Source organism: Staurois parvus, unplaced genomic scaffold, assembly GCF_062004578.1.
Source record: "Staurois parvus isolate SC_StPar_1 unplaced genomic scaffold, SC_StPar_1.0 ptg000134l, whole genome shotgun sequence".
Taxonomy (NCBI): Eukaryota; Metazoa; Chordata; class Amphibia; order Anura; family Ranidae; genus Staurois; species Staurois parvus.
Window position 1 is genome coordinate 2,223,356 of NW_028317930.1, and position 27,149 is coordinate 2,250,504.

General features: G+C 42.2%; 1 protein-coding gene across 1 annotated transcript in view; it reads right to left on the reverse strand.

Annotated features, from left to right (window-relative positions):
- Nucleotides 1-679: 679 nt before the first annotated feature.
- Nucleotides 680-27,149, reverse strand: part of TBC1D16 (TBC1 domain family member 16) — a 527,005-nt gene continuing 500,535 nt past the window's right edge. Inside the window, exon 10 of the mRNA XM_089673068.1 lies at nt 680-7,947. Within this exon, the coding sequence (XP_089529194.1) occupies nt 7,702-7,947 (246 nt within the window). The 3' untranslated portion in view covers nt 680-7,701. The remainder of the gene's footprint in view (nt 7,948-27,149) is intronic.

Here is a 27,149-nt window from a genome sequence, read left to right on the forward strand (position 1 = left end):
GATACGCATACCAGGAGTCTTGTCCAAGCCGAGTCGGTTACCAGGAGAGCAACGAGAACAGAACAAGAGCTTGCTGCAAAGGAACATACAGGACATGAATGCAAAGAGCAACTGCAGACAGCAGGCTTAAACGTGATCAGCCACAGCCTTCTGGAGGAGGAGCCGCAGAGGCCTGAAAGCATGAAGGCTCCCACCATGCTTTGCAGGAACTTAAGATGGATGCCAGCACATGGAGCAACACAATCTCTGAGGAAAGGTAGGACCTTGACACTGATACAGTATAAAAAGTTAAAATCTGGCAGGTTTTTTTTTATTTCGGTCTGTGGCCACAATAGGGAGATTTCCCCTTACCCCTTTTCTCTGTGAAGCCTTTAAAAAAAATAGGGGGGTGCTGACATCATCACAACAGAAACAATTTGCAGATGTTCTAACTCTTCCTCACTTTACTAAAAATTAAGTTTTTGTCTGTGTCTCCATTAGAGAGAAATCCCATTGCCTGTGCTGACAGGAAGAGAAGGCAGACCTGCTCACTAATGGCACAGATGCCAGTGAAACCAATTAGCACTATATAAAAAAATGTTTTGGTTGATGCTGAGCATTAACTGTATGATATAAATTATATTTATGGCTTTGGTCACATACATGCAGAACTGTATAAAGAAAACAAAGTAACCACACACACCGTGGATAATTATTTTTATTTCAAAAACATTGGTGAAGGACCCATCCACAGATTTAATTCCTATACACTGTAATTGTATGGAAGATTCTTTGAAATAAAGAGGTATAGGATTGTGCTTCACTGCAATTTCAGTATGGTCAGATTTAAAAAAATGCCTTAAAGTAGTAGTAAACTGCAGCTTTAAAAAAAAAAAATTCCCCTGCAAGGCAATTACATACTGTAGTTGTATGCATCGCATGTCAGCACATTATGAAATATTTACCTTAGAACGAAGCCCTCCAGTGGTTCCGGGGTTGTGAGCTCCAGACGTCTGACTGGCATGCGAGTAGGAGTCATGGGCCACGGCACAGTGCTCTGACAGAATGGCATGGGTTTACGGTTCCTTTAGAGCACATGTGCTGGCTGCAAAAAAGAGCAAATATCTCCTCAACGGTGCATGTTTAGGAGATATTAATTTTACCTACAGGGCTTACCTTTAGGTAAAAAACAGGAAACACAAAGCAGACTTTACTACCGCCTTAAAGTTGTAAGCTTTCCTGTCAGCCACAAATAAAACCATAGAATGATTATGACACTTTTCTGCCCACCTTTATATGTTTTCCCATCTTGAATAACACATTCAAAAGTTTTTTTTATCCCCCAAAGCTTGATCCACTTGAGAAAAATCTTGAAGTCTGGGCAAAATAAATTCTAAAAATACATTCAATACACCTTTCCAACACATGCAAATTCTCAATGTTATATCTCTTTAAAAAATGCTGAGAGTGTAGAGAAATATCTTTTGATCTGAAATTCAGTGTGCTGCTAATTTCCTGATTAAGTAAACAACACTACCTCTACTGTACTGAAATCCTAAGCAGTGTGGTCAGCCCTGGTAGGAGAAACACCTATAGTAACTAGGAAGACAGCAACAGGGCACCAATCTACATGCAGTTGGTAAGCCTAGCTGTTCTCCTAGGACACCTTACCACCACTTTCCAGCAGCAGTGTTTACCTCTTGGATCTGAAAGCTACAGCAGCAGACTTGCCTGGGATAACACATTCAAAGGATTACATACAAGCGATCTTTACACTATCTGAATAAGTTGCCAATTGCTTTGTATGAATTTACATCCCTTACCTACTGCATTTAGATTGGAACCATCTTGCGGTCTTCCCACTGACTGTGATGACCAGCATTTTACAACTATTGTTGCTTTAATAAATTCTGTGACATCTACTACACTTAGTGTGCGCATTCTGCTGAGTTTGCTTGCTAGTCTAGAGAATCCTTCAGTCTCCTATAAGTGCTGCGTGAAGTGTACCAGATTTATGACACCTTGGTCTTTACATTCTAAGAATGAGGACTCACTTTTCATTAACTGGCTGCCCCTATTTACTTTTCAACTAAACCTCTAAGCCATATTACTCCATATTACTACAGTGTGGTTAGCCCTGCCTGAGTCCTCCTGCAGCACTACAGACTGTCTTCCCCTTATGCTATGAAGGTGATGGGGGGTGTTCTGAAATTCAGGAGAGGAGATTTCAGGCAGGGCTGACAACTTGAGGCATTCCGTAGAATTTATAAAGAGTGTCCAAGACATTCTGCACAACAAGTGACAGTATGGATTACATATTAATGTACCTGTTGTAAACTTGTACATGAATTTGGGTCAAGCACTGTGTGTAGATGTGCACTGAAACCAAGGTGTGAATATGGACCTTCTGTCCTTGGCATAGTCGAGCTTCCTCCCCACCACTGCAGCTGTCATCCAGACAGCATAGCGTCAAGGATTTTTGAAGTTGGAAGGGTAAAGTCTGATGGCGAAGCTAAGACACTAGCTTCCCAATCAGGACTGCCCTCCTTGTGAATGATAGAAGGCAGTGGGTAGATCCAAAGCCTGCTATTGGGTACAGAGTCTGCCCATTGCTTGTTGTCAATCACAAGGAGAGAAACCTATGACACAAGGGTGCGCTTCCTTCAAAGGTCATATAAATAACTGAACAGTGACCCCAATAAATTGATTGTAAATAAATATTTAATATGTACAAAAATATGAAGCAGTTAAAATACTGAAACTAGAACAGCAAATACAGGGGGTAAAATAAGTTTTGAACATATCACCATTTTTCTCAGTAATTATATTTCTAAAGGTGCTATTGATATGAAATGTTTACCACATGTCGGTAACAACCCATGTGATCCATACATAAAAAGAAACAAAAACAAATACGTTCAGATATTAAGTTATGTGTAATAAAATGGAATGGCACAGGGAATAGTATTTAACACATGAAAAAAGAGAGGTGCAAAAAGGCATGGAAAGTCAAGACACCAGCTGAAATCTATCAGTAATTAGAAAGCAATCCTATCCCTTGTCAGTGCAAATTAATATCAGCTGGTTGCATCTCAAATGATGGCCTATGAAAGATTTTTCATAACAAACATCTCATGATGGGTAAAGGCAAAGAGCTCTCTCAAGACCTTCACAAGCTTATTGTTGAAAAACATACTGATGGCATTTGTTACAGAAGGATTTCTAAACATTCCAGTGAGCACTGTTGGGGCCATAAACCGGAAGTGGAAAGAACATAATTTCACCATAAACCACCTACAACCAGATGCTCCTCACAAGATTTCTGACAGAAAAGTGAAAAAAATTATCAGAAGAGTTGTCCAAGAGCCAAGGACCACTTGTGGAGAGCTTCAGAATGACCTTAAATTACAAGTACAATTGTTTCAAAGAAAACAATAACTAATGCACTTAACCCACATGGCATGTATGGCATGTTCACCCACCACGCAAGACTCCATTGCTGAACAAAAAGCATGTTGAAGCTCATTTAAAATTTGCTGCACAACATTTAGAAAAGCCTGTGAAATACTGGGAGAATATAGTCTGGTCAGATGAGACCCAAATTGAACTCTTTGAATGCTACAATACACACCATGTTTGGAGGTCAAATGGCACTGCACATCAACCCAAAAACACCATACCACTAGTGAAGTTTGGAAGTGGGAACATCATGGTGTGGGGCTGTTTTTCAGCATACGGTACTGGCAAACTTCATGTCATTGAAGGAAGGATGAATTGAAAAATGCACCAAAACATTCTTGATAAAAATTTGCTGCCATCTACCAGGACGATAAAGATGAAACGAGGGTGGACATTTCAGCAAGAAAATGAACACAAACACAAAGCCAAGGAAACTCTCAATTGGTTTCAAATAAAGAAAATAAAGCTGCTAGAATGGCTCAGCCAATAACCTGACTTGAATCCAATAGAAAATGTATGGAAAGAACTAAAGATCAGAGTTCATAGAGGCCCACGGAACCTTCAAGATTTGAAGACTGTGTGGAAGAATGGGCCAAAATCACACCTGAGCAATGCATGTGATTAGTTTCTCCATACAGGAGGCATCTTGAAGCTGTCATTACCAACAAAGAATTTTGTATGAACTATTAAATACATTTCAGTTAGCGTGTTCAATCTTTTTTCCCTGTGCCAGTCCATTTAATGATACATAATTTAATTTCTGAGCTTGTTTTGGTTTCTTTGTATGTATGGATTGCATGGGTTGTTACCAATATGTGGTGACAATTTCATGTCAATAGCACCTTTGAAAAACATATTTACTGAGAAAAATGGTGCTGTGTTCAATACTTCTTATACGCGCTGTATATGTGCAAACAAATTCATGTTACACAACGCATGAAAAAGATGCATGTCTGTGACCGCAATACATTTAATTTCAATATTGTTTAAGGTATTTTTAATGATAAGCTCTTTTTGCTGCTTTACACTTTATATTTAAATAATGGTCTAAGTACAAGCACCTCCACCAGACGTTTAGACGTTTTTATTATATGGTAAAATTGGTGCTTCTTTTTAAAGTAGCCTAAATTAATAGCTGCTAGATTATAAGCAGCAATAGCATTCATACACTTCACCCAAAGTAATGATAAAATCCTCTACCATCAGAAGTGAATGCGCACCAACCAGAATTTAAGCCGCCATACTAAAAGCAGCATGGCAACATTTAAAATCACAGTATAATTGGGAAATAAAAGCCCAAGCAAAAAGGAATAGTGTAGTAATTTAGTTCACATTTGGTGACACACCTACAGCTCAGTACAGCAGTGATCTCCAATAAAACCACTATAAGTTAAAACATTTACATTAAAATTGACCAGGTAATAGCCGCTTGTCAACTTACATCAGCAGCCGCCAACAGTACCCTGTAACCGTGATCGCTTGACGTCACACATACAACGCATTTTGCACAAGCATGCCCTGGGGATTTTATCTCTAATTTGGGTGGAGAGTAAAAATGCTGTTGTTGCTGATAGTCTGACAGCTAATAATTTTGGTGAGTGACTCAGTTTGGCTACTTTAAGAAGAGGCACCAATTTTACAATATAATAAAATGTCTGGTGGAGGATATCAACTCAAAGTGTTTTTGCATTATTTGAACTCAATTTTGTAAAATAAATCATTTTTGTATAGTGCGCATGTTTTGTTTTATCACTTTATATTTAATGCCTTTTGTCTTTTTTTTTTTTTTTGGCTAATTTAGAATGATGATTTGGACTACACATGCTCAGAATGATCAGCTCCTCTGGTGTAAAAGATCTGTCATTGGCAGCACCGACCATGCTCCATTTCCCTTGAGAACGGTCATTGACAGCGAAACATGTTGGACGGGGCATAGCTGGTGACTTAATCATGTCAGCTATATTTGGATAGAGTGGCAGCATTTTCAGTTGTGCTGCTCTGTACTCATCATCCTGTGTTTGCCTGTGCTTTTCTGAAATAAACCTGTTTTACACTATGCTAGCTCCTTGAGGATATATGCAAGGTTCCATGATCCAGTAAAAGGTTGGAACAGCAGAGGACTGCTTTGGCTTGCAGGAGAAGCTCTTAAATGTCATATACACATTGAGCGCTTTTTGACCTCCATAACTGAAGGCATCTTTTGGTAAGAGGCTGAGTGTTTGTGTGGTGGAGGAAATATTGTGAGGAACACTTTCTGCTCACTGTGTCCTGAAGCTTGGATTTGCACTCCCTGCTCACTGGGTCTTAAAGTCTGGATTACCATCTCCATCATGACCAACAACGCCACCATCAGTCCCACCCCGCAAGCCAAAGTCCTAGGTGTCACTCTAGACTAAGACCTGTCCTTCCAACCCCATGTCCAATCGTTGGCAAACTCATGCAGGCTCCACCTCCGCAACATCTCCAAAATACGTACGTTCCGAACCCCAGGCACTACTAAACAACTTGTTCACTCCCTTATTATCACACGTCTGGACTACTGCAACTCCCTTCTCACCGGCCTACCTCATCACAGGCTATCCCCGCTTCAGTCTATCCTGAACTCAGCGGCCAGACTCATCCACCTTACCAACCGTTCCGCTTCTGCCACCCCCCTCTGTCATTCCCTCCACTGGCTCCCGATTGCCCAACGCATTAAATTCAAACTACTAACACTGACATACAAAGCCATTCGTAACGCTACCCCAAACTACCTCACCGACCTGATACCCAAATACCACCCAACCCATACTCTTCGCTCCTCACAAGACCTCCTACTTTCTAGCTCCCTGGTCTCCACCTCCCACGCCCGACTGCAGGACTTCTCCAGGACTTCCCCCATCCTCTGGAAATCACTACCCAAATCCATCAGACTGTCACCTACCCTCCTCACCTTTAGGCGCACCCTGAAAACCCATCTCTTCAGGGAAAGCCTACCCCACCCTCACCTAACAGCCGATCTCCTCCGCTCCTCCTACCACTCCATTCCCCACAGCCACTTCCTCCTGTACCACTATCCCCTCCCTCCTAGATTGTAAGCTCGAAAGAGCAGGGCCCTTGCACCCCTCGTGTTTTGTTTTGTTACTGTATTGTCTCATGTACTGTCCCCCACTATAATGTACAGCGCTGAGCAAACCTTTTAGCGCTATATACTGTATAATAATAATAATTACCTCATGGATGTAATTTTTTGGTATTTAATTTTTTAATAATGTTGTATGATGTGTATTTGCTTGCACATACATATGATATTACAGTTTGAGTATATTGTTTCACATTTGTACATATTTATGTGATATTATTATTATACAGGATTTATATAGCGCCAACAGTTTGCGCAGCGCTTTACAATATAAGGGAGACAGTACAATTACAATACATTTCAGTACAGAAGCAATGTGAGGGCCCTGCTCATGGAGCTTACACTCTAAAGGAAGGGGGAGGTGATACAAAAGGTGATAGCTGAGGGGGATGATCCAGTGGAGGTGATTCAAGTACAGTACATATTCATTCACATTAAGTGTGGTCACTGATGTGCATCGTGTGACATGCATGTGTTTGCACATATATATCATATTATAGTTTGAGTATTTTAATGGATTCGCATTTTTTGTATAGTTTAATATTTATTCACAATCAGCATATTGTGGTTACTATTAGAACATAAAATGGGATAAATTACACTGCACTATGCTTTTTCGTACCTGCAGTGTTTTTAGATATTGGTGAGATGTACCACATATTTTTATTTTATTTGTTTTGCCCAGACATACCCCTGAACAGGGCAATGTAGAAACAGGTCCCTTGTTAATCACCACATAGGACCATTTAAGCCACTCAGCATGTAGAGTAGCTAATATGTGCATTAAACCCTGCAACATAGCTCATTGGTCTTGTATCACTCACAAACAGGTGTATCTTAAACAGCTGCATGTTTGTATGTAGGAAGCTAAAGAGAAGCAAGATCTGGATGCTGAAGAAGTTAAAATCATATTCGCAGGTGTAATGGAATACAATCTTTTTTGTAAACAGTTTTAACCCTGCTCCACTACTCCATCTGCTAAAAATCAAACTAAGAGGATCTGGAAGTGTATATACTGAGCAATCTCAAGGGTTTGGTTGAAGACAAGTCATTGTGATAATCATAAGCCGTAGATATTCAGTGATCAACATCTTTTGTGTCTGTTTCAGTTAGTTGCATTTCTTGCAACTGTACCTGACATTTTATTTCTTAAACATAAAAACGTCAAGTGATTTGTGTCTTTTCTTGGTGTGTTTTTGAGGGCTGGGAGCTTGCTCTGCTACAGTGCCACCATACAGGCAGTTGTTGGATTCTGGGTGCTGTCCTGTACATTCCACTGGCGGTATATAACCACTGTCCCACATGCCTGACCCACACAACTTGCATAAGTCATGCAGACTGCAGGGAATTTTAGGCAAGAGGCGAAACCTGTAAAGTAAACTTCTTGCCTGCAAATAGGAAGAAAAAGAAGTTACAAAAGAAACGAGGAAAATACATGTAAAATTGAGAAAGGAAAAATGGGGGAAAACAAGAGAAGAATACAGCCAAGGGAAAAGAATCAGGAAGAGGAGAAGTTGAGGGATTCAAAAAAAATATTTTTTTACTTCACTTTTTCATTTGACCCATGCTTGAAAATGTTAAGTGCTACATAAGGAAGCTATCGTAGAAATTATTCTGCCAGCAGAGAAACAATATAATTTTAATTTCAATATCAATATGTGATTCTACCCTAAAAAAGGGTGGAACATGTAACATGCTCCACAGGTGAAATTATCCTTTAACGTAATGTTTTGTGTTGCAAAACCTACTTTCACAATCAGTAAATTTTTTTTTTTAGAGCTGAAATCCTTGATTTCGCTTGCTGAGTGACTTACAGTGGTTGTAAAGTCACTTAGCTTAGTTACTTGTATCCTCTGAAGCTGTACAGTGCAGTTTTTTTTAAAAAAGAGAAGTTGAGGGCTTTTTTTTTTTTTAAGAAATCATACTTACCTAGGTGGATACAGAATTGTTGTGATGCTGCATCTGTCGTCCGTCAGCTCATAATACTGAGAAGAAAGCAGAGAGCTGGTGGCTGTCTGTCTCCACTCTCTGCTCTGCCCCTGCCCTCAGCCTCCACTCTCCTACCCCGATCTAAGGAGAGCGGCGCAAGGGGCTTAGAATCCTTTCTGACATCAGCTGGCCAGCAGAAGGAGATCACTTGACCGCACAGCGGCGCTGTGAAGAAGGTATTTAGCTTCATAATTAAAAAAAAAATTAAAAGCGGCAGGAGGGGAAGGACTGGCAGGCAGGGAGGGAGGGGGAGAGGGAGAGAATGTGTACACAAAGAGGGATGATGGAGGCACGTTAACAGACCACACTAAAATGGATCAGCAGCCATGATTACCATGGTCAGCACAAACAGGGGACAGAGGAACAGGCAAGATCAACCAATTTTAGAACATAGAATGGGACAAATGACACCGCACAATCTGTTTCTCATCCTTTAAAGGAACAGGAGCATTTTTTTTGTGTTACAACCGCTTTAAGTAAAATTTGCTTTAAAAAAAAAAAAATCTGTTTTGGGAGAGCGCATGCGTGGGCAGCCGGAGCGGATGTCCTGCTGACCGCTCCGCACAATCCTGGCGCTTCAGGGGCATAAGTCAGTGGCCCCAGCTCACCAACGGAACACATACGAGCCCCTGACTGAGACAGTGGGGGCTCTCTCCATGCCCACCTGACCAGCCGGAAAGTCTGTGGGCGGCTCCTGCAACCCATTTAAAGGAGCAGGCAGGGGAGGCAAGATGGCGCCCGGCCCTGGCTCTAGGGCCTCTTCTGCAGCTATAGGATTACAGCGGCGCTTGCAGGGGACTGCACCTTTTCCATCTGACCCTGGATGCCAGAATGACAGCTCCTCTGCAGCCATGGCTTACGTGAGTGACTCTTCTGCACCTCCTGGCTCTCTTTCTAGTCCTCCCAGTCTCCCTCACAGGCTGTAACCTCTCTCTCCGGGCCACAATTCCCAAACTTCCTACCTACTTGACAGGGAGATAGCGGATATTTTCATTAGTCAAACAGACAGCCAAGATTCCACACATGATGGTCCAGAGGTCTCTCCTGCCCTTCCTCTTGCACCTCCATATTATTCCGGGGATTCCATACTTACTGCACGTTTTGCTGATTTATAGCAGCGGGAATTGGATAAAGGTACTACTAAGTTGTCCTCTGACCTGAAACAGGATTTTCGGGAATTGGGTGATCGCCTCGAGAAACTTAAATCTAAAGTTGATGATACAGTCCCCAGAGTGACTCAAAATTCAAACATTATTGCAGACTTACAGGATCGCTTAGATGAGGCTTACAATAAAATAGATGATCTTGAGAATCGCGCCATGCAGGGCAATTTCAGAATTAGAGGGCTCCCTGAAATGGTAAAAGATATTAGTCCCTCCTCCTGGAACCTGCCTAAAGCTAATGGACCCCCCCCCCCACTATCACCTCTGTAGTCTCCAGCCTCCAGGAAGAAATCCGCTGGACATCCGCTCCGGCTGCCTGCGCATGCGCTCTCTCAAAACAGATTTTATTTTTATAGGGATAAAACCCAAATTCAACAGAAGTCTTTTCCCCTTAGTCCCTCCTCCCGTAACCTACCTAAAGCTAATGGACCCCCCCCCCCCACTATCACCTCTGTGGTCTCCAGCCTCCAGGAAGAAATCCGCTGCAGCAACACCACACCAGGTCTTGAAGTTTTGGTTTATTACTGTTGGTTAAATTCTAATGGAGGTCTCTCTGTGGCCCCGTTGTGGGGCATTGGCATCTGTGTGTGCACAATCTAGTTTATGATTCTGTTTGATGTATTTTGGTAAAATACTCTGGTGGCTTTAAAAGTTCTATGGATGTAACATGTGGTCGCTGGGAAAAGTCTATTCACACTCCCTATTTAAAAGACTCTCAATATTGTTTGACTTTTTGGAGACTCTTTCGGTCCTTGACCTAGTGTCTAAGATATTTGTATTTTGTTATCTTATGTTACATACTGTTAATCAATCTGTTGTTGGATACAAGCCTTTTTTCGGCCCTGGTGTCCTTGGTTCCTTTCCTTTCTCTTTTTTCCTTTTCCTGTCTGAGGAATTTTGTTCATCCTCGAGATACTTGATACTCTAGATGGATGGGTGGATTTGTCTGATAGTGACCTCGCCACTTTCTTCCCATGTCTACCCAAAAACAATGCTCTGCCATGATCCGATTGCTCTCTCATAACGTCCAAGGGTTGGGCTCCCTTTGTAAACGACTCAAAATATTATCCCATTATAAATCTCTGGGTGCTGATATAGTGGCCTTAGAGGAAACGCATTTTGCCCCTTCCTTTACTCCCAGATATATTCATAGGGATTTTCCGACTTGTTCTTTTGCTAATGCCTCCGAAAGAAAGAGGGGTGGCACTCTGCTTTTCTAAAAGGCTATCATTTACTGAAACTAAAGTTTTAAGGGATAGAGAGAGATGATACCTCCTGGTAAAGGGTCATTTAGGGGGTAATATGGTGTCTTATCTTATATATTATGCCCCCAGTACGAACCAAATGGCCTTTTTCTGTTCTCTTTTGAAGTCTCTGTTACTGAACTAGAGGGAGATGTGATCTTGGCAAATCTGGCTTTGGACCATATACTGGATAAATCCCATGTACTGTAATTAAACTTAAATCGCCTTCTAAACAAAGCCGTGATTTTGCGCAGCTTTTATATCACTAGGACCTCATTGATGCTTGAAGGGAGGTCAATTTACTTTCTCATATGACAATGTACTTTAGTTAATTGCAAGAGGAAGGTGTGGTCCCTTTAGATGAGAATAAGGCATATATTAGTGTCATTCCTAAACCCAATAAAGATTTCACTGATGTTCATAATTATCGTGCCATTTCATTAATTGTGACCTGAAAATGTTAATGAGACTCCTAGCTGTACATTTTAATTCCTTTCTCGCACAATATATTCATAAAGATCAGTCGGAATTTATATTGGGTCATCAAACCCTGGACCAGATTCGTAGATCTATTACCCTGATATCGGCTGCCCGTTCCAATTGGGCTGCTCCTCTCTCTAGGGCACTCTTACTTCTTTCTCTGGACCTTCATAAGGCCTTCAATAGTCTGACGTGGGAATATTTATTTACTACCGTGCAGGCGTTTGACTTTGGTCTGACGTTTCTTGGTCTGTTACATTTACTATATGCTAATCCCTCTGCCCAGGTTTCCATCAAATGCTACAAATCCTTGGTGCTTGCTATCCACAGAGGGACTAGACAGGGCTGTCCACTTTCCCCACTGTTTTTTGAGCTAGCAATTGAACCCTTGGCTATGGCAATTCAGTCTCATCCCCAAATCCATGGCATTCGTTGCGGACAACAGGAACATAAATGTGCCCCATTTGCCGATGATGTTCTTATGTACATTAATCTTCTTCGATAACTATTCCAAATTTACTATCATTGTTGCTCCAATTCACTGCTCTTTCCGGACTTTCCCTTAATCCCCAAAAAACGACTGCCCTTTATGTTTCCTTACCCATATCTGATGAGCTTAGAATTTCATACGATTTTCAGTGGACGAATAAATCTTTACCCTACTTAGGAATACACCTTACCACTTCCATCGAGACGCTTTATCAGGCTAATTAACCTCCCCTCTTTAAAACACTTAGGGACGATCTCCATCGCTGAGCTGACTATTCCTTGTTGCCAGTTGACTTGGCAGAGTTGCCATCAGTTGGCTTGTCACCAGTTGACTTGGCACCAGTTTCTTGTCACCAGTTAACTTGGCAGAGTTGACGCTACCAAACCAGGGTTTGATTGCATCAGCTCCATCAAAATTATGTTTCTACCCTTATATTACTTCCAGACCTTACCGATAGCAATTCCTCACTGAGACTTACGGCTTCTACAAGAAGAGGTTCTTTGTTTTATTTGGAATAACAGACGGCCTCGGATGAATCATAAGACGTTGTATGCCTCTAGATCACGGGGTGGTATTGGCCTTCCTAATCTCCATGCATACTTCCAAGCTGTGCAAATCCCCAACTAGCTTATACCATGGTTGGGGGATATTCCCCATTGGGTTTCTGTAGAAGCTCTTTTCTGTCACCCTTTGGCTATTGGGGCATTACTTTGGCTTCCTAGTTGATTACGTCCTCCTATATTGTGCCCCACGTTCTCCTTGGCAGTTTGGGACAAGGTACGTCACCGCAAGTCACCCCATACGCCTATTGCTCTGATTTTTTGCAACCCTGAATTTTTGACCGGTTTAACACCGGCCCCTTTTTTAATGGTGGATCAATAAGAGCTTGTTGCGGATAGGAGACTATATTATTGGTGCTTGTATACATTCTCTGCAGTATTTTAAAGACAAATTACATATGCCTACTAGGCTACTACTGAAATCTTTAGATAAAACCAGATTGTCTAATTTCTCCGCTCGAAGCTTGCTTTAGTGGATGAGTCGCCTTTGCTCACCACCTTTGAACTCTCCTGCAGGAATAGGAATTCCCCCAGAGGCCCGTCTCTGCAATATATGCTCTACTCACTGACCAAAATTGTAAACTCCCTTATATGGAACATTGGGAAAAAGATTTAGCTGTCAATTATGTATTATTGGATTGGCAAGATATCACCTTGGCACTGTCCAAAGTTTCTATCAATACTACTTTAATTAAAGCCAATTATAAAACTTTGTTGAGATGGTATCTGGCACCTACCCGAATTGCAAAGATGCATCTGACTGCCTTTGCGAAGTGTTTCCGGCGTTGTGGCCAGGTTGGGTCTATGTTTCATATCTGGTGGCAATGGCCGCTTGTAACTAGATTTTGGATTCGAATGTTCAATTTGGAAAACTAAGTGACCGGTATAAATATTTGCAGATCCCCGGAGACAGTGCTCTTTCAGAAATTTCCAGATAATATTCCCAAGAAATTCCATTAATTGATTTCCTATATGTTTCCAGTTGCGAGAATTACTATAGCTAGACACTGGCGGCAATCAGTCACTCCCCTTGATTATGTTAAAAAGAAACTCAATTGGATCATGATTAACGACAAACTCACCTGTATCTTACACAATAACTCGAAGAATTCGATAATACATGAAACCCGTGGATCCCATACCTCTCTGTGCCTTAACCCTCATCTGGATTTTCCTTTCTACTCTTTTCTTTGCTCTTTTTACTCTTTTTGTATTGCTCTATATTGTATATTTTATGCTGGCAAGACGAGATATACTTGACCACGTATTAATTTATGTCTTGTCTTCACTGCCAATTGTTGTGGCAGAATTTGCTGTTTTGGTGTTTCTATCTGCGTATACAATGGAACATTCTTCAATGATATTGCCTGTTTTACTTATGTCTTTTTTTCCTTTGTAAAACTATTCAATAGAAACTATTGAAAAGTAAAAAAAATATTTTTTTTCCTTCATTTAGAGGGTGTTCTTGTGAGAGTTTATTTTTTTATGTAATTTGCTTACTGTTGCTTTAAAATGTTTATCTTGCTTTTTTCCCCACAGTATAAAATTTAAATAATGAGTTTCTGTAACCCTTAAGAGCCACTGTATACCATAGGACCCATAAAACTAAATTTTGCTTTCCACACTGACTTTAATCCTTTGGCTACAATTGTGATTTTTGCTCAAATTTCATAAAACACCAAGTTAATGCGGTAAATGCACTTACAATGAAAAGAAGACAACCAGGCACTTCATATCATATAATTAACTCATGTTCCAGGAATCCAAGATGGACAAGGCAGTATCACGTATGCGTAGTTGCATGTGTTCTATCTCTGGACAGAGATGGAAGTGCCTGGTTGTCGTCTTTTCATTGTAAGTGCATTTACTACATTAAATTGGTGTTTTAATTGGGATTACACTATGGAGAGCATGTCTTTTTCTTTTTCATGATATTATGTTCAACTGAGTGTATATGTACAGCAATCTGATATAAAGCAGCAGTACCATCATTTGACATGTGGTTTTGAGGAAAGTTGGATATCTTGGATTGATACACAAGTGCTGGTTGACAACTCTTAATTGGATGTCATATGACTCTGGTAAGCCTACCTCTGTTGTACACCGAGGTGCTGTGTGGTTTATCATCTGTCATTTCTCTCAAAATCGAAGAACCACTGAAGTCATAGTTTTTGGCTTCACATTTGGATTCGTTTGTTTAATTTTTTCAATTTGGGGTGACACATAAGAGTTTAATATATTTGCATTGCACATGCATTTTAACTTATCCCAGTGCTGCACTATTAATTTGTGACCTTTTTTTGTTTCCAATAGTTGTTATTGATAAAGTTTTAGACAAGACATTAAAGGTACAAGTGCAATCAGTTATATAAAGGATAGGTTCACCTTTATACAAAAAATAATAAATGCACATTTTTTTGCAGGTAAAAAAATGTGCATTTCTTTTTTTGTAGCAGCCTGTAAACCGTTGCACCAGTGACCAGCAAGTCTCCTGCAGATCTATCAGTATATCTGCTGGCCTGTACAGGATGTATGGGCAAGCAGATATACTGACAGAAGACGAAATGAACTACCACAGCGCCATAGTAGTTCAATGAGGGACTTGTAGTTTCTCTTCACAGAACACAGTGAATGAATGACGCGGCAGAGCCCCCACGGCTATGGTTTTTTAAAATTTGACAGCTAGCAAGGGGGGAGAAGATCACCCAGACAGCTAGCGATCAAAGCAGGGGAGTGGGGCCCGTTTGTTCATAACATGTTACACCCTAAATAGTAACATGTTATGAAAGGTGAACTTATCCATTAAATGTCAAAAAGTACCACATCATGGGACAACAACCTCCCCCTCATCCTATTCATAAACAGCTGAGCGCTATTGAGGTGATAGGCCATAGCCAGCTACGCCTTAAGGAGTAGGATGATTATTCACACAGAGCAATGAGTAGTGTCATCTATGTGTTTGTGAGTATTCTGAGGGTCATAATACCACAAAGTGTATTGCAATTCTGCAATGCGTATACTGTGCTTAAAAGGCTATAGAACTAAATAAACAGGTCAATATAACTGCGCAAGGTTCTCAGTGCCCAGTCAGGGAACACAACACCTTCCATACCTAGGTCTACCTAGAGAACCCTTCAAGCGTGCACCAGTGCATTCATGGAAAAGAGTGTAAGAGTCAAAAAGAAGAAAAGAAAGAGGAATGGAGGAGAATAAGAGAGAAGAAAGAAATGGAAGAGGTATGAGGTGGATCACTACTGGCTACCAACCCCGGGCCACCTTGCCCACTAGGGAGATTGGAGGTATCTAATGCAGGGGTTCCAAACTTTTACAAATCAAAGTTTTTTGTTCCGTAGGATGCTAGCCAATTATTCATTAATCATGATCCAATAAATTTAATTTTTGACTAGCACTAGGTTAAACACAGGAGTTTTCCATACTTGCACTATAGTAATTTTGTAAGCCAAAAAAATATAGAAGGCGAGGGTTCTGAGATGTTTAGGCAACTCATTTGACAGGTCGGTAAATAATGCCGTCTCATCATTCTTTGGGACATTCAACCCTGTCACAGAGCAAAGCAGGTTACATATCCTGGTCCAAAACTACTGGACCTTTGGACAGGTCCACCAAATGTGGAACATGTTACCCTCTTGCCCACATCCTTAAAACATAAAGCAGCGGGGCAGATCTTAGCCAAACTTGTCAGGACAAGAAACCAATGGGACAACACTTAGTAGTTCGTAGCCACCAGGGAAGTGTTGAAGATTCCCCTGTGCACCATGGTTGACCATTGTAAAGTTTAACCCACATCTGACTCCTAATTGGTAAGGAAGTTTGGGCCCTTGGCTGCAAACAGAGTGTACAACCCCAGACTACACAAACACCTATTTTCATAAAAGGTCCTGAAAGAAATATCCGCCTGATCCTAACACAGTTTCTGCACCTTTTTTAAAACACAGCCACAGAGAAATCGCATGGTGCTTTTTTATCATGTCATTTCCTGCAACCGGAAACATGTTGCGTGGGAGTTACCGTAAGAATGAATGTCAGCACTGCGTATCTGTAAAAATGCAGCGCATTTTGGTTTGGGGTGGTTGCAGGTGTGGGAACAGGTGCGATTTATAGGCTGTCCCACACCCGCAACCACACAAACAAGAGTGATCCTAGCCTAGATCTGTTCATCCCTAATCCCTGGTACACACTGAGAATTTCAGACAAATTAAACTGCATTTGGAGCGATTGTCCGATAATCCATTCCTTAATACACAGCTTTCAAAAGCCGATTATGACAGTTAATGCGAAAATATTCCAAAGACAAGCACAAAGTTGGTTCTCTCAGAACAAACGATTTTCATGTCATTAGCATAGAAATTGTGCGAAAAAAATGCTCAGAAATGAAAGAATACAATACATTAGATTACATAATTTCCAAAGTTGTATTCTGTTTTATGAGAATTTTCAGAATTTTAGTAACCTATTCATTTTCCGTATTAGAGTAGCATGCAAAAATTTTTTTTAAAAAGTCGGACGATCATTTAGCCTTATTGTGTTTACTAGAGAAGTAGTGGAGTAATTTCTAATTAATGGCTGGTGAATCACTTTTGTTGCAGGTTTTTGTATAGATGAAAAAGCCCTATGAACAATGACGGATGTTTGTTCTTACTGCACAGTCGAAACAAGAATGTAGTAATACCTTCAACAGAAACCTTTTTAAAAGGGTCTCCTCTTTCCAAAGTTAGCCTAGATTGGGGTCAGCAACCAGTAGATCTTGGACAAATGACTGGTAAAACACGATCTAACCGCCTCCTTCGCGCTCACACAGCACACTCAGTCCTCCACCCACTCTAACAGAAACACCCTGGACCTCGTTTTCTCCCACCTCTGCACCCCCCACGACTTCACTAACACCCCCTTCCCCCTCTCTGACCACCACCTCCTCACATTCTCCATCTCCCCCTCCCTCAACTCCCCCCCCCCGAAGCATCTAAGCATCACCCGCAACCTCCGCAGTCTGAACCCGACCCATCTCCACCCAGCAGCTGACTGTCTGTATGACAGCATCCTCCCTCTACTGCATACAATGACTCACTGTCAGCTGCCCTTGACTCCCTGGCACCCCTAACCACACGTAGCATTAGACCCCAACCGCTTAAACCCTGGCAAAATGACCACACGAAATTCCTCAAATGACGCAGTTGCACGCTGGAGCCTTATGGCGCAAAACCAGATCCCCTCCCGCGTTCTCCCTCTATAAAGCTGCCTACCTCGCCTATACCACTTCCCTCCACGCCACCAAGCAAGCCTATTTCATAACCCTTATCAACACCCTCTCCACCTGTCCTCATTGGCTCTTCTCCACTTTAAAATCCCTGCTCTCTCTCCCCCCCACCCAGCACCTCACTCACCGCCCACGAAATTGCCAATCACTTCCAAAACAAGATTGACGCAATCCGTAAGGACATTGTCAACTCAGAATCCACCTCTCCACCCAGCCTCCCGCCCTCCTTCAACCCTCCCCTCCCCTGACCTCCTGGTTCGCACTACCCCCCACTATACCTAATGCCCCACACATCATCACCTCCCCAACACTTCGCTCCTTCAGCCCAACTACCCCCAAGGAGGTCACTAAGGTCTTCACTGAAGCCCGCCTCACCAACTGCCCCCTGGACCCTATCCCCTCACAGCTCCTCCAGTCACCCCCCCCTCCATCATTCGCTCCCTCACCCATATCTTCAATCTCTCCCTCTCCACCGGCACCTTCCCCTCCCCTCTAAAGCACGCACACATCACCCCCATACTCAAAAAACCCTCCCTTGACCCCACTAACCGTAACAACCTTAGACCCATCTCCTTGTTGCCCTTCACTTCCAGGCTCCTTGAGCGCCTGGTCTGCAATCGCCTAAGCGCCCACCTCACTGATAACAACCTCCTTGACCCCCTGCAGTCTGGCTTCCGTCCCCTGCACTCCACCGAAACCGCCCTACTTAAAATCACCAACGACCTGCTAACCGCCAAAGCCAATGGCCACTATTCTATCCTCCTGCTCCTCGACCTCTCCGCGGCCTTCAACACTGTTGACCACCCTCTCCTCCTTGCCAAACTGCACTCCCTTTGCATCAAGGACGCTACTCTCTCCTGGTTCTCCTCCTACCTTTCCCAACGCTCCTTCAGCGTCACCTACAACACTGTCACCTCCCCCTCCCTCCCCCTCTCTGTCGGGGTCCCCCAAGGCACTGTCTTCGGGCACCTCCTCTTCTCCATCTATACCTCCTCCCTTGGCAAACTTATTCACTCCCACGGCTTCAATTACCACCTCTATGCCGACGACACCCAAATTTACCTCTCCACCCCCCACCTCACCCCTTCACTCTCTGCCTGCATCGCCCACCTCCTAAACGACATATCAGACTGGATGTCGCTCCATTTCCTCAAACTTAACCTATCCAAAACCGAGCTCCTGGTCTTCCCCCTACCCCCCCCCCATCCTCTCCATCACTACTAACAACGCCATCATCTCTCCCACCCCACACGCCAAAGTCCTGGGTGTCACCCTGGACTCCCACCTCTCCTTCCTACCCCACATCCAACTGCTATCTAGATCAGTGGTTCTTAACCTGGGTTTGATCGAACCCCAGGGGTTCGGTGAGTCAGTCTCGCGGGTTCAGCGGAGGTGAAGACCCAAACCCGACTCATATGATTCGTGCAGTAAATATTCATTATTATGTTTTTGTTTTTGTGTGAAAATCATGTTTTAATGGTTTTGTTCATTTTGTGCACCTATGTATAAATATATACCTAAATATATACCTATGTTTTGAATTTTAAAAATCATATTTTATTTTTCCAATTAAGAAGGGTTTGGTGAATGCGCATATGAAACTGGTGGGGTTCAGTACCTCCAACAAGGTTAAGAACCACTGATCTAGATCTTGCAGGCTCCACCTCCGCAACATCTCCAAGATACGCACATTCCTCACCCCAGACACCACCAAACAACTCCTGCACTCCCTCATCATCTCACGCCTGGACTATTACAATTCCCTTCTCACTGGCCTACCCAAACGAACGCTATCCCCACTCCAGTCGATCCTTAACTCAGCGGCTAGACTCATCCACCTCACCAACCGCTCCACATCTGGCTCCCCCCTCTGCCAATCCCTTCATTGGCTCCCGATTGCCCAACGCATCAAATTCAAACTGCTAACTCTGACCTGCAAAGCCATTCACAATACCGCCCCGAACTACATAACTGACCTGATACCCAAATACTACCCTATCCGTGCACTCCGCTCCTCACAGGACCTCCTACTCTCTAGCTCCCTGGTCTCCTCCTCCCACGCCCGATTACAGGACTTCTCCAGGACTTCCTCCATCCTCTGGAACTCCCTACCCCAATCCATCAGACTGTCACCTACCCTCCTCACCTTCAGGCACACCCTGAAAACCCTGCTCTTCAGGGAAGCCTACCCCAACCTCACCTAACACCTGACCTCACCTAACAACTAACCTCCTGCACTCCTCCCACCACTCCATCCACCACAGCCATCTCCTCCTGTACCACCTTCCCCTCCCTCCTAGATTGTAAGCTCGAAAGAGCAGGGCCCTCAAACCCCTCGTGTAGTGTATTGTTACTGTCTTGTCTCATGTTCTGTCCCCCTTGCTACTGTACAGCGCTGAGCATACCCTTTGGCGCTATATAAATAATGTATAATAATAATAATAATCTGGGCTTGCTGACCTGCCATCCAACAGCATAAAACAGAGTGTAATTCAGAAAGACTACTTGTAAAGCTGGAGCTGCAGTAGGGAGCAAGAGCCGGATAAGTTGATGTCTCCTCTATAGTGCTGGCTACTACGCCCTGTCATGATTGTTGGGTGTAGCACCTGCCAAGCATGACCCATTCAAGTGAATGAGGCTGCTCTGCAAGTGCCCTGCAACCTTGTGCAGTACAGCAAACAAGGGGTTAAACAGGCAGCAGTGCATTGCTTTTTCACCACCTGGGTCTTGACTGACAGGCAGTAACACCTACCAAAAGTAACAGAGGGTGTCACTTCTGCTACAGCATGTGTACATCTTTAGCTGCTGCCTCAGCAGCTAAAGGGGGTAGAGACTGGGAACGGTATAACTGCGACTCAACTGCAGGGTTTTACCCCCTCCCAACTTTACATGTGAATGAGCCCCAAGAGTGCCAATGCAAGGGCTCATTCACAAGTGCAGCAGGCACTGCTGCTCCTCTGCAAAGCGATCGGAGTGTGTTTGACAGGTGATGAGGAGGCGATATGTGGGTGCCTCCTCACCACCTGATTTAAACCCATGATTACTGTGCAATGCATGTAACTGTGACATGATAGTATGGCAATTAGAGGTATAAATCAGGTTTGAGGAGGTGACACTGGTCGACGCTGTTCCTGGTGATCTTTGACTTCTCTCATGTTGTTCAGGTAGACCATCACCTCTTTAAGGTTGCCAACCCCTGGCCTAGATGGACACAGGTATATCTCTTTGTTTTTCTTCATTTTTCATTTGAGTTAAGTGTTAATAACTTTACATGTTAAAAGATTGGTGATATAGGTTTGTATATAGATCAGTAGATACTAAAACATTTAAAGGATAGATTCACATTTTGACAAAAAATAGCAAATGCACATTTTTTTGCAGGTAAAAAAAAAATGTGCATTTATTGTTTTTTGTTTTGGGAGCCAATAAAGCATTGCCATAACGGTCTTCTGCAGACCTGTCAGTATATCTACTTCCCCATACAGGATGTGCAGGCAAAAAGATTTACTGACAGGAAGAATCAATTAACTACCACAGCACTGTAGTATTTCATTGAGAACTACAAGTCAACAGCCACTAAGTTTGCTGGGTGCGGCCGGGCTGGCAGAATATGGGTGTAGCATGTAACATGTTATCAAAGGTGAACTTATCCTTTAAGTTCATATAGTCACTTATTATTTAAAATTAGAACCTATTGTATAATAAAGGTGCTAGACTCTAGGAATCCATACCAATAACAAATCAGAGTATACAGTGGGTATAGAAAAGAATCCGCCTCTTCAAAATAATCAAATTTTGTTGCTTTGCAGCCTGAAATGAAGACAGACACGATTTTTGTTTTATCCAGCTGCAGTTACTCAGTGCAACTTATACCATTCAAGTGAAAGATATACCACCAACATGTCAGAAAAAAATAAAAATTCAAAAACAGAATCACTGAATTAACCACTTGCCCTCCAGAGGATTTACCCCCCTTCCTGACCAGGCCACTTTTTGCATTATGGTGCTGCGTTATTTTAACTGAAAATTGCATGCAATGTTGCTCCCAAATTAAATATATATCCTTTTTTTCCAACAAATAGAGCTTTCTTTCGGTGGTATTTGATCACCTCTGCGGTTTTTATTTTTTGTACTATAAACAAAAATAGACCGACAATTTGAGAAAAAAGAAAATTTTTGACTTTTTGCTATTAAATATGTCCAATAAAAAAATTTTATTCAAATTTTGTCATACATTTAGGGCATAATGTATTCCGCTACATGTCTTTGCTAAAAAAAAATCCCCCAAAAAACCCGCCATTTGGCGGTATATATACTGGAATGAAAATAAAAAATCTTTTTTTACTAGTAATGGCGGTGATCAGCGACTTATAGTGGGACTGCGGTGGGCATTCTGACAAGGGGGGGAACTGACTTGGTGTCATTGATATCCCCAGTGACACCAATATAGTGATCAGTGCTAATAAAAATCACTGACACTGTACTAATGAGGCTGTGTGTGTGCTTTCCACTGTAAGCCATACAAAGTGTGCAGGAGCTGAAAGGGTAGAGAACTGTATTGTTTACATACAGTTCTCTCCCCCATCATTAATCCTCGGTGATCACTGTGTGTCGGCAAGTAATCACCGGGCGGGACCCAATAATTGACAGCGGAGGCTGTGAATGGCACACCCCCTACCCGGAAATGCAAAATCATGTATATATTTGTGACTTTGCACACCCCTGCCTCCCTGTAGCTATATTTCTGTTATAGGGCAGCGGGAAAGTGGCTAAGGATCACCCCCTCTTCCTAAAAAGGACTTGTAAACTCTGCTCTCTCCCAGAAAGTTGGCAATGGGAAGCAGGTTTACCTTCCAACATGGCGATGACCCAAAGCACACAGCAAAAATTACCACAGTAGTTAAAGGAGAAAAAGATGAATGTCCTTGCAATGGCCTAGTCAGAGCCTGGGCTTAAACCCCATATAAAATCTGTGGAATGACTTGAAGATTGCAGTCCACAAACAGTCACCATCAAATTTAACTGAACTTGAGCAATTCTACAAAGAGTGGGCAAATATTTCCAAGTCTAGATGTGCAAAGTTAGTAGAGAGTAAGGCTGTAATTAAAGCAAAAGGTGGTTCAACAAAATATTGACACGGGGGTGATCCTTTTTCCAACTCAGTGATTCTGTTTTTGAATTAGTTATTTTTTTCTGACATGTTGGTGTTATATCTTTCATTTGAATGTTATAAGTTGTAAAAAGAGCTGGATAAAACAAAAACTGTGTGTCTTCATTTCAGGCTGCAACAGCTGGATAAAATAGAAACTGTGCCTGTCTTCATTTCAGGCTGCAAAGCAACAAAATATAATTATTAAGGGGTGATTCTTTCCTATACCCTCTGTGTATTTATTATAATTCCCTTCCTTTTTGGATCAACTTCATTTTTTTTTTTTTGCTGTGTATTTGTTCGACAGATACCATGGTGTTTAAAATTTTGGTGAAATAAGATTGCACCATTAGGGTTGGGAAGACTCTGGGCTGTGATCCCATTATGGCCCACTAACTTTAAGTGGTCAACAAGACAGAAAGTGGAAGAGTCTTGCAACATGCACACATATAGCGATAATCAATAAAACTTTTTGTCTATTAATCAAAATCTCCCTTTTATAATGGCATATCATACACTCTAACATAAACGGGAATGCAGTTTCCCAAGAGCCAAAGGTCAAGGGGGAAACCAGCCTAATGTTTATTAGGACTTTGAATAGATAATAGGATGCTGTATGTGTAATATATTCCCATGTAGAAGGAGACAAGAAAAGCCAACCAAAATTGGGAGATATATCTCTCCTTTCTAAGTAGTGGCTCAGCTCTGAGGAATATTCAAAACACACATGGCATCACTCCTCTGTGGTCAATATATGTATCTCTTTAACCCACAGTGTTAGGATACCATGTTAACATATCTTGGCCAAAGTATGAACTTCTGTAGTTCACATAAATAAGGGCAATTAAAAATCTTGGTAGTAATTAAATGCCAACCTCCCCAACAACAGACACTAGCCCCCCCCCCCCAAAAGAAATGAGTGTTGTTCTAATACTGCAGATACTAGTAATATGTTAAAGCCTTAGACTAGCATAGTAAGGCACAATCTATGCCATCACTACCCATACCACCTACCACTAAATGGCCAAGAAAAAAATAGAAGCCATTTAATTCCACCAGCCAAAGTCCTAAAAATGTTAGGCTGGTTTCCTCCTTGGCCTTTGGATCGTGGGGAAAGCACGTCCCTGTTAAGGTGCACATACAGCAATACAAGTGTTTTTTTTCTTGTGAGATAATGTTAAGAACCTGTCGTCATTTTATTATTTTTGATGGGCAGTTTCGGATCCCTTCTTAAAGTTTAAATGTTATTTACCTCAGTGCATGCTATTCCCACGTTTTTGCCACTGTGGGTTTTGCCTCCAATAGCATGTTCTCCTCCTCCTTCCTATTTCACTCCCCACCTTTTTTTCCTCCTACCAGATGTGCCCGTCTTTCTGTTTCCACTTAAGCCCTCCTCTCAATGGATCCTCACTCTACCCTACCTGTCTCCAGAGATCGGGTATTCCCTATATCCATGTGCTTGGAGGAGGAGAGGGTACTGAAAGCTAAAGAGAGAACAAAAGCAGTAACCTGCCTTGTACTGTGAAGTCTGGCCACTCTGCATGGTCATGTTACAGAGCAGATTAAGAGAATCCTTCAAACTGCTGTTCTTCCTGCTCTGCACACAACCCTCCCCTTCCACTACTGATCATGCTGCCAGCCATGCTGCATGATTCATAGGAGCTTTTCCTACCTGCACATACTGTAAGCTTTGCCTCTCTATTGTTCACATTGCTGGAGATACAGCCTGAGAGGATGACCGACTCATTAGATTTTCTGCTACAGTCCTCTCCTCTGCCTGCTGTCTGAGGCCTGCCTGGTTAAACAGTATAGTCAGGGCTCAGGTCACACAGTATATTCAAGGCTTAGATTACACAGTATTGTTAGGGCTGAGAGAGTAAGCAGGCTGAGGCGATGACTGCAGTGCAGCAGATAAGCTCTTAGATCAGAGATGTCCAACCTTTTGACTTTCCTGGGCCACATTGGAAGGAGAGGAGTTGTCTTAGGCTACACATAAAATACACTAAAAATAAGGATAGCTGACGAGCAGTATCTCCTGCGGCTCTCAGCAGGTAGGTGCAGCCTTCTTTCTCTCTGTCTCCCACCGCTCCTCCTTCCGTCTCCCTCTTTTGGTATTCTTAGTGAGTTGCTGAGGAAGCAGTAAAATAGAGAGGGCGGTGTGTCAGGAGGCTAAATAGGTGAATAGCTTTCACCCTATGTTGAGAACTGGGGGTAAGATCAGGTGCACATGTTCAGAGTTGTACCCCAGAATAGGAATCATTAGTGGGGGAATCTCATGTCAGATTCCAGGGCAATGTGCAGGCCAGGGTTTTTTTTAGAAATAGGTTAGGGAAGGGGGGAAGGGAGGAGTAGGATGAGAGGGGGAGGGAGGAGTAGTGGAGGAAAGGAGGGGCAGGATAGATGGGGTAGAGGGATGGTCCATGATTTGAGCTGTACGTATCTCTCTTCCTTTGAATAGAAATATAGAATGATAAAAGAAACATCAAATGGCTATGAGTAGGATTAATCTCATGACGTATAATATGAAAGGTTTAAATTCTCCCTACTAAAAAGCACAAGATACTTAGAGAAATCCACCAACATTCTATAGATGTAGTGTTCTTACAAGAGACATATTTAACACACAGTATGAATCTACTGTTAAGTTATATTCGAGGCACTACCCAACCTGGTACTATGCAGACTCACCAAAAAGGAGGGCTAAGGGAGTAGCGATTGGGTTTTCAAGGAGGGTAAGCTTTGATGTGGAGAGGAAATTGGTAGACCCAGAAGGCCAATTTCTGTGTGTAAGAGGGAAAATGCAGGGGCAAAATTATACATTGGTCAACATCTATTGTCCGAATCAAAATCCAGAGGTTTTTGCAGGGAGTGCTGGGACAAATTATGGACTTTAAGAAGTGTAGTCTGATTCTGCCAGGAGATTTTAATTTATGTTTGGATCCATGAATGTATATGTCTTCAAATGCGCCGAGAGGAGGGGGAAAAAAATTAAGATTGTTAAAAAAGATGTTACATCAAAGTCAATTGATAGATACAAGGAGGGTGAAACATCCCAGAGAAAGAGATTATACCTTCTTCTCTCTAGCTCATAGATCATACTCATATTTAGATTATATAATGATCGAGCACAGACAACTGGATTTCCTGGTTAAATCTAATATAGAAGTTATGTCTATCGCAGATCATGCACCTCTTACAGTGAGACTACAGGTAGGAGGGGAGGGGAATAAGAGGGCTATGTGGAGACTAAACGAGATGCTTATACAGGATCCTGGGACAGAGGAAAAGCTAAGGGATAAAATAGAGCGATTCTTTCTTCAAAATGAGACAGAATGAGTCTCTATGGCTACTGTTTGGGAGGCACATAAGGCTTACATCAGGGGGATCTTGATAGCTGCTGAGTCCAAAAAAAAAAGAAAGATCGGGAGAGAAAATAAAGGAGTTGACGGAGGAGTTACATAGATTAGAACAGGAGCATAAAAAGAGACAGGATATAGAGATACAGAAGACAGCTATCATTAAGAGAGATGAGTTAAATGACCTGTTGGAACAGGAGACGAGGAGAATTTTTAATAGGGTCTCCAAGGAAAGATATCAGTGGGGGCATAAACCAGGAAAACATCTGATGAAAAGATTGAAAGAAAAGAAATCAATGAATTTTATTGAAAAGATAAAGGATGAAAAAGGAGAACTGGTATACTCCACCACTGATATTGCAAACATATTCCAAAAATACTATAGTAGATTGTATGATGTGAACCCCAAGAACCAGATGGTAACAGAGAAAGGGAAAAGGTGGGAATATCTAGCGGCAGCAGATCTGCCAAAAATACCAGAGGAAAAGTTAACATCATTAGAATGAGCAATCTTCCAGGATGAAATAAGCATAGCCCTGAAGAATACAGCGGGAGGAAAGAGTCCAGGACCTGATGGGTATACGGTAGGGTATTATAAGAAGTTTAAAGATTTACTGACCCCTAAATTTTGTATATATATAAATGCCCTGGGCAAGGAATGGGAATAAGAGAAGAATCCCTAGTTATAGACCTATAGCGTTATTAAATGCAGATACAAAACTCTTAACACAAGTATTAGCTACCAGATTGAAGGAGTTGATTTTGGAAGGGATACATTTAGATCAGGTAGGTTTTGTCCCAGGCAGAGAAGAAATGGCTCAAGAACATTGTTCCTTTTACAAAAAGTAAGGAGAGAAAAACAGCCGACAATCATCCTGTCGATT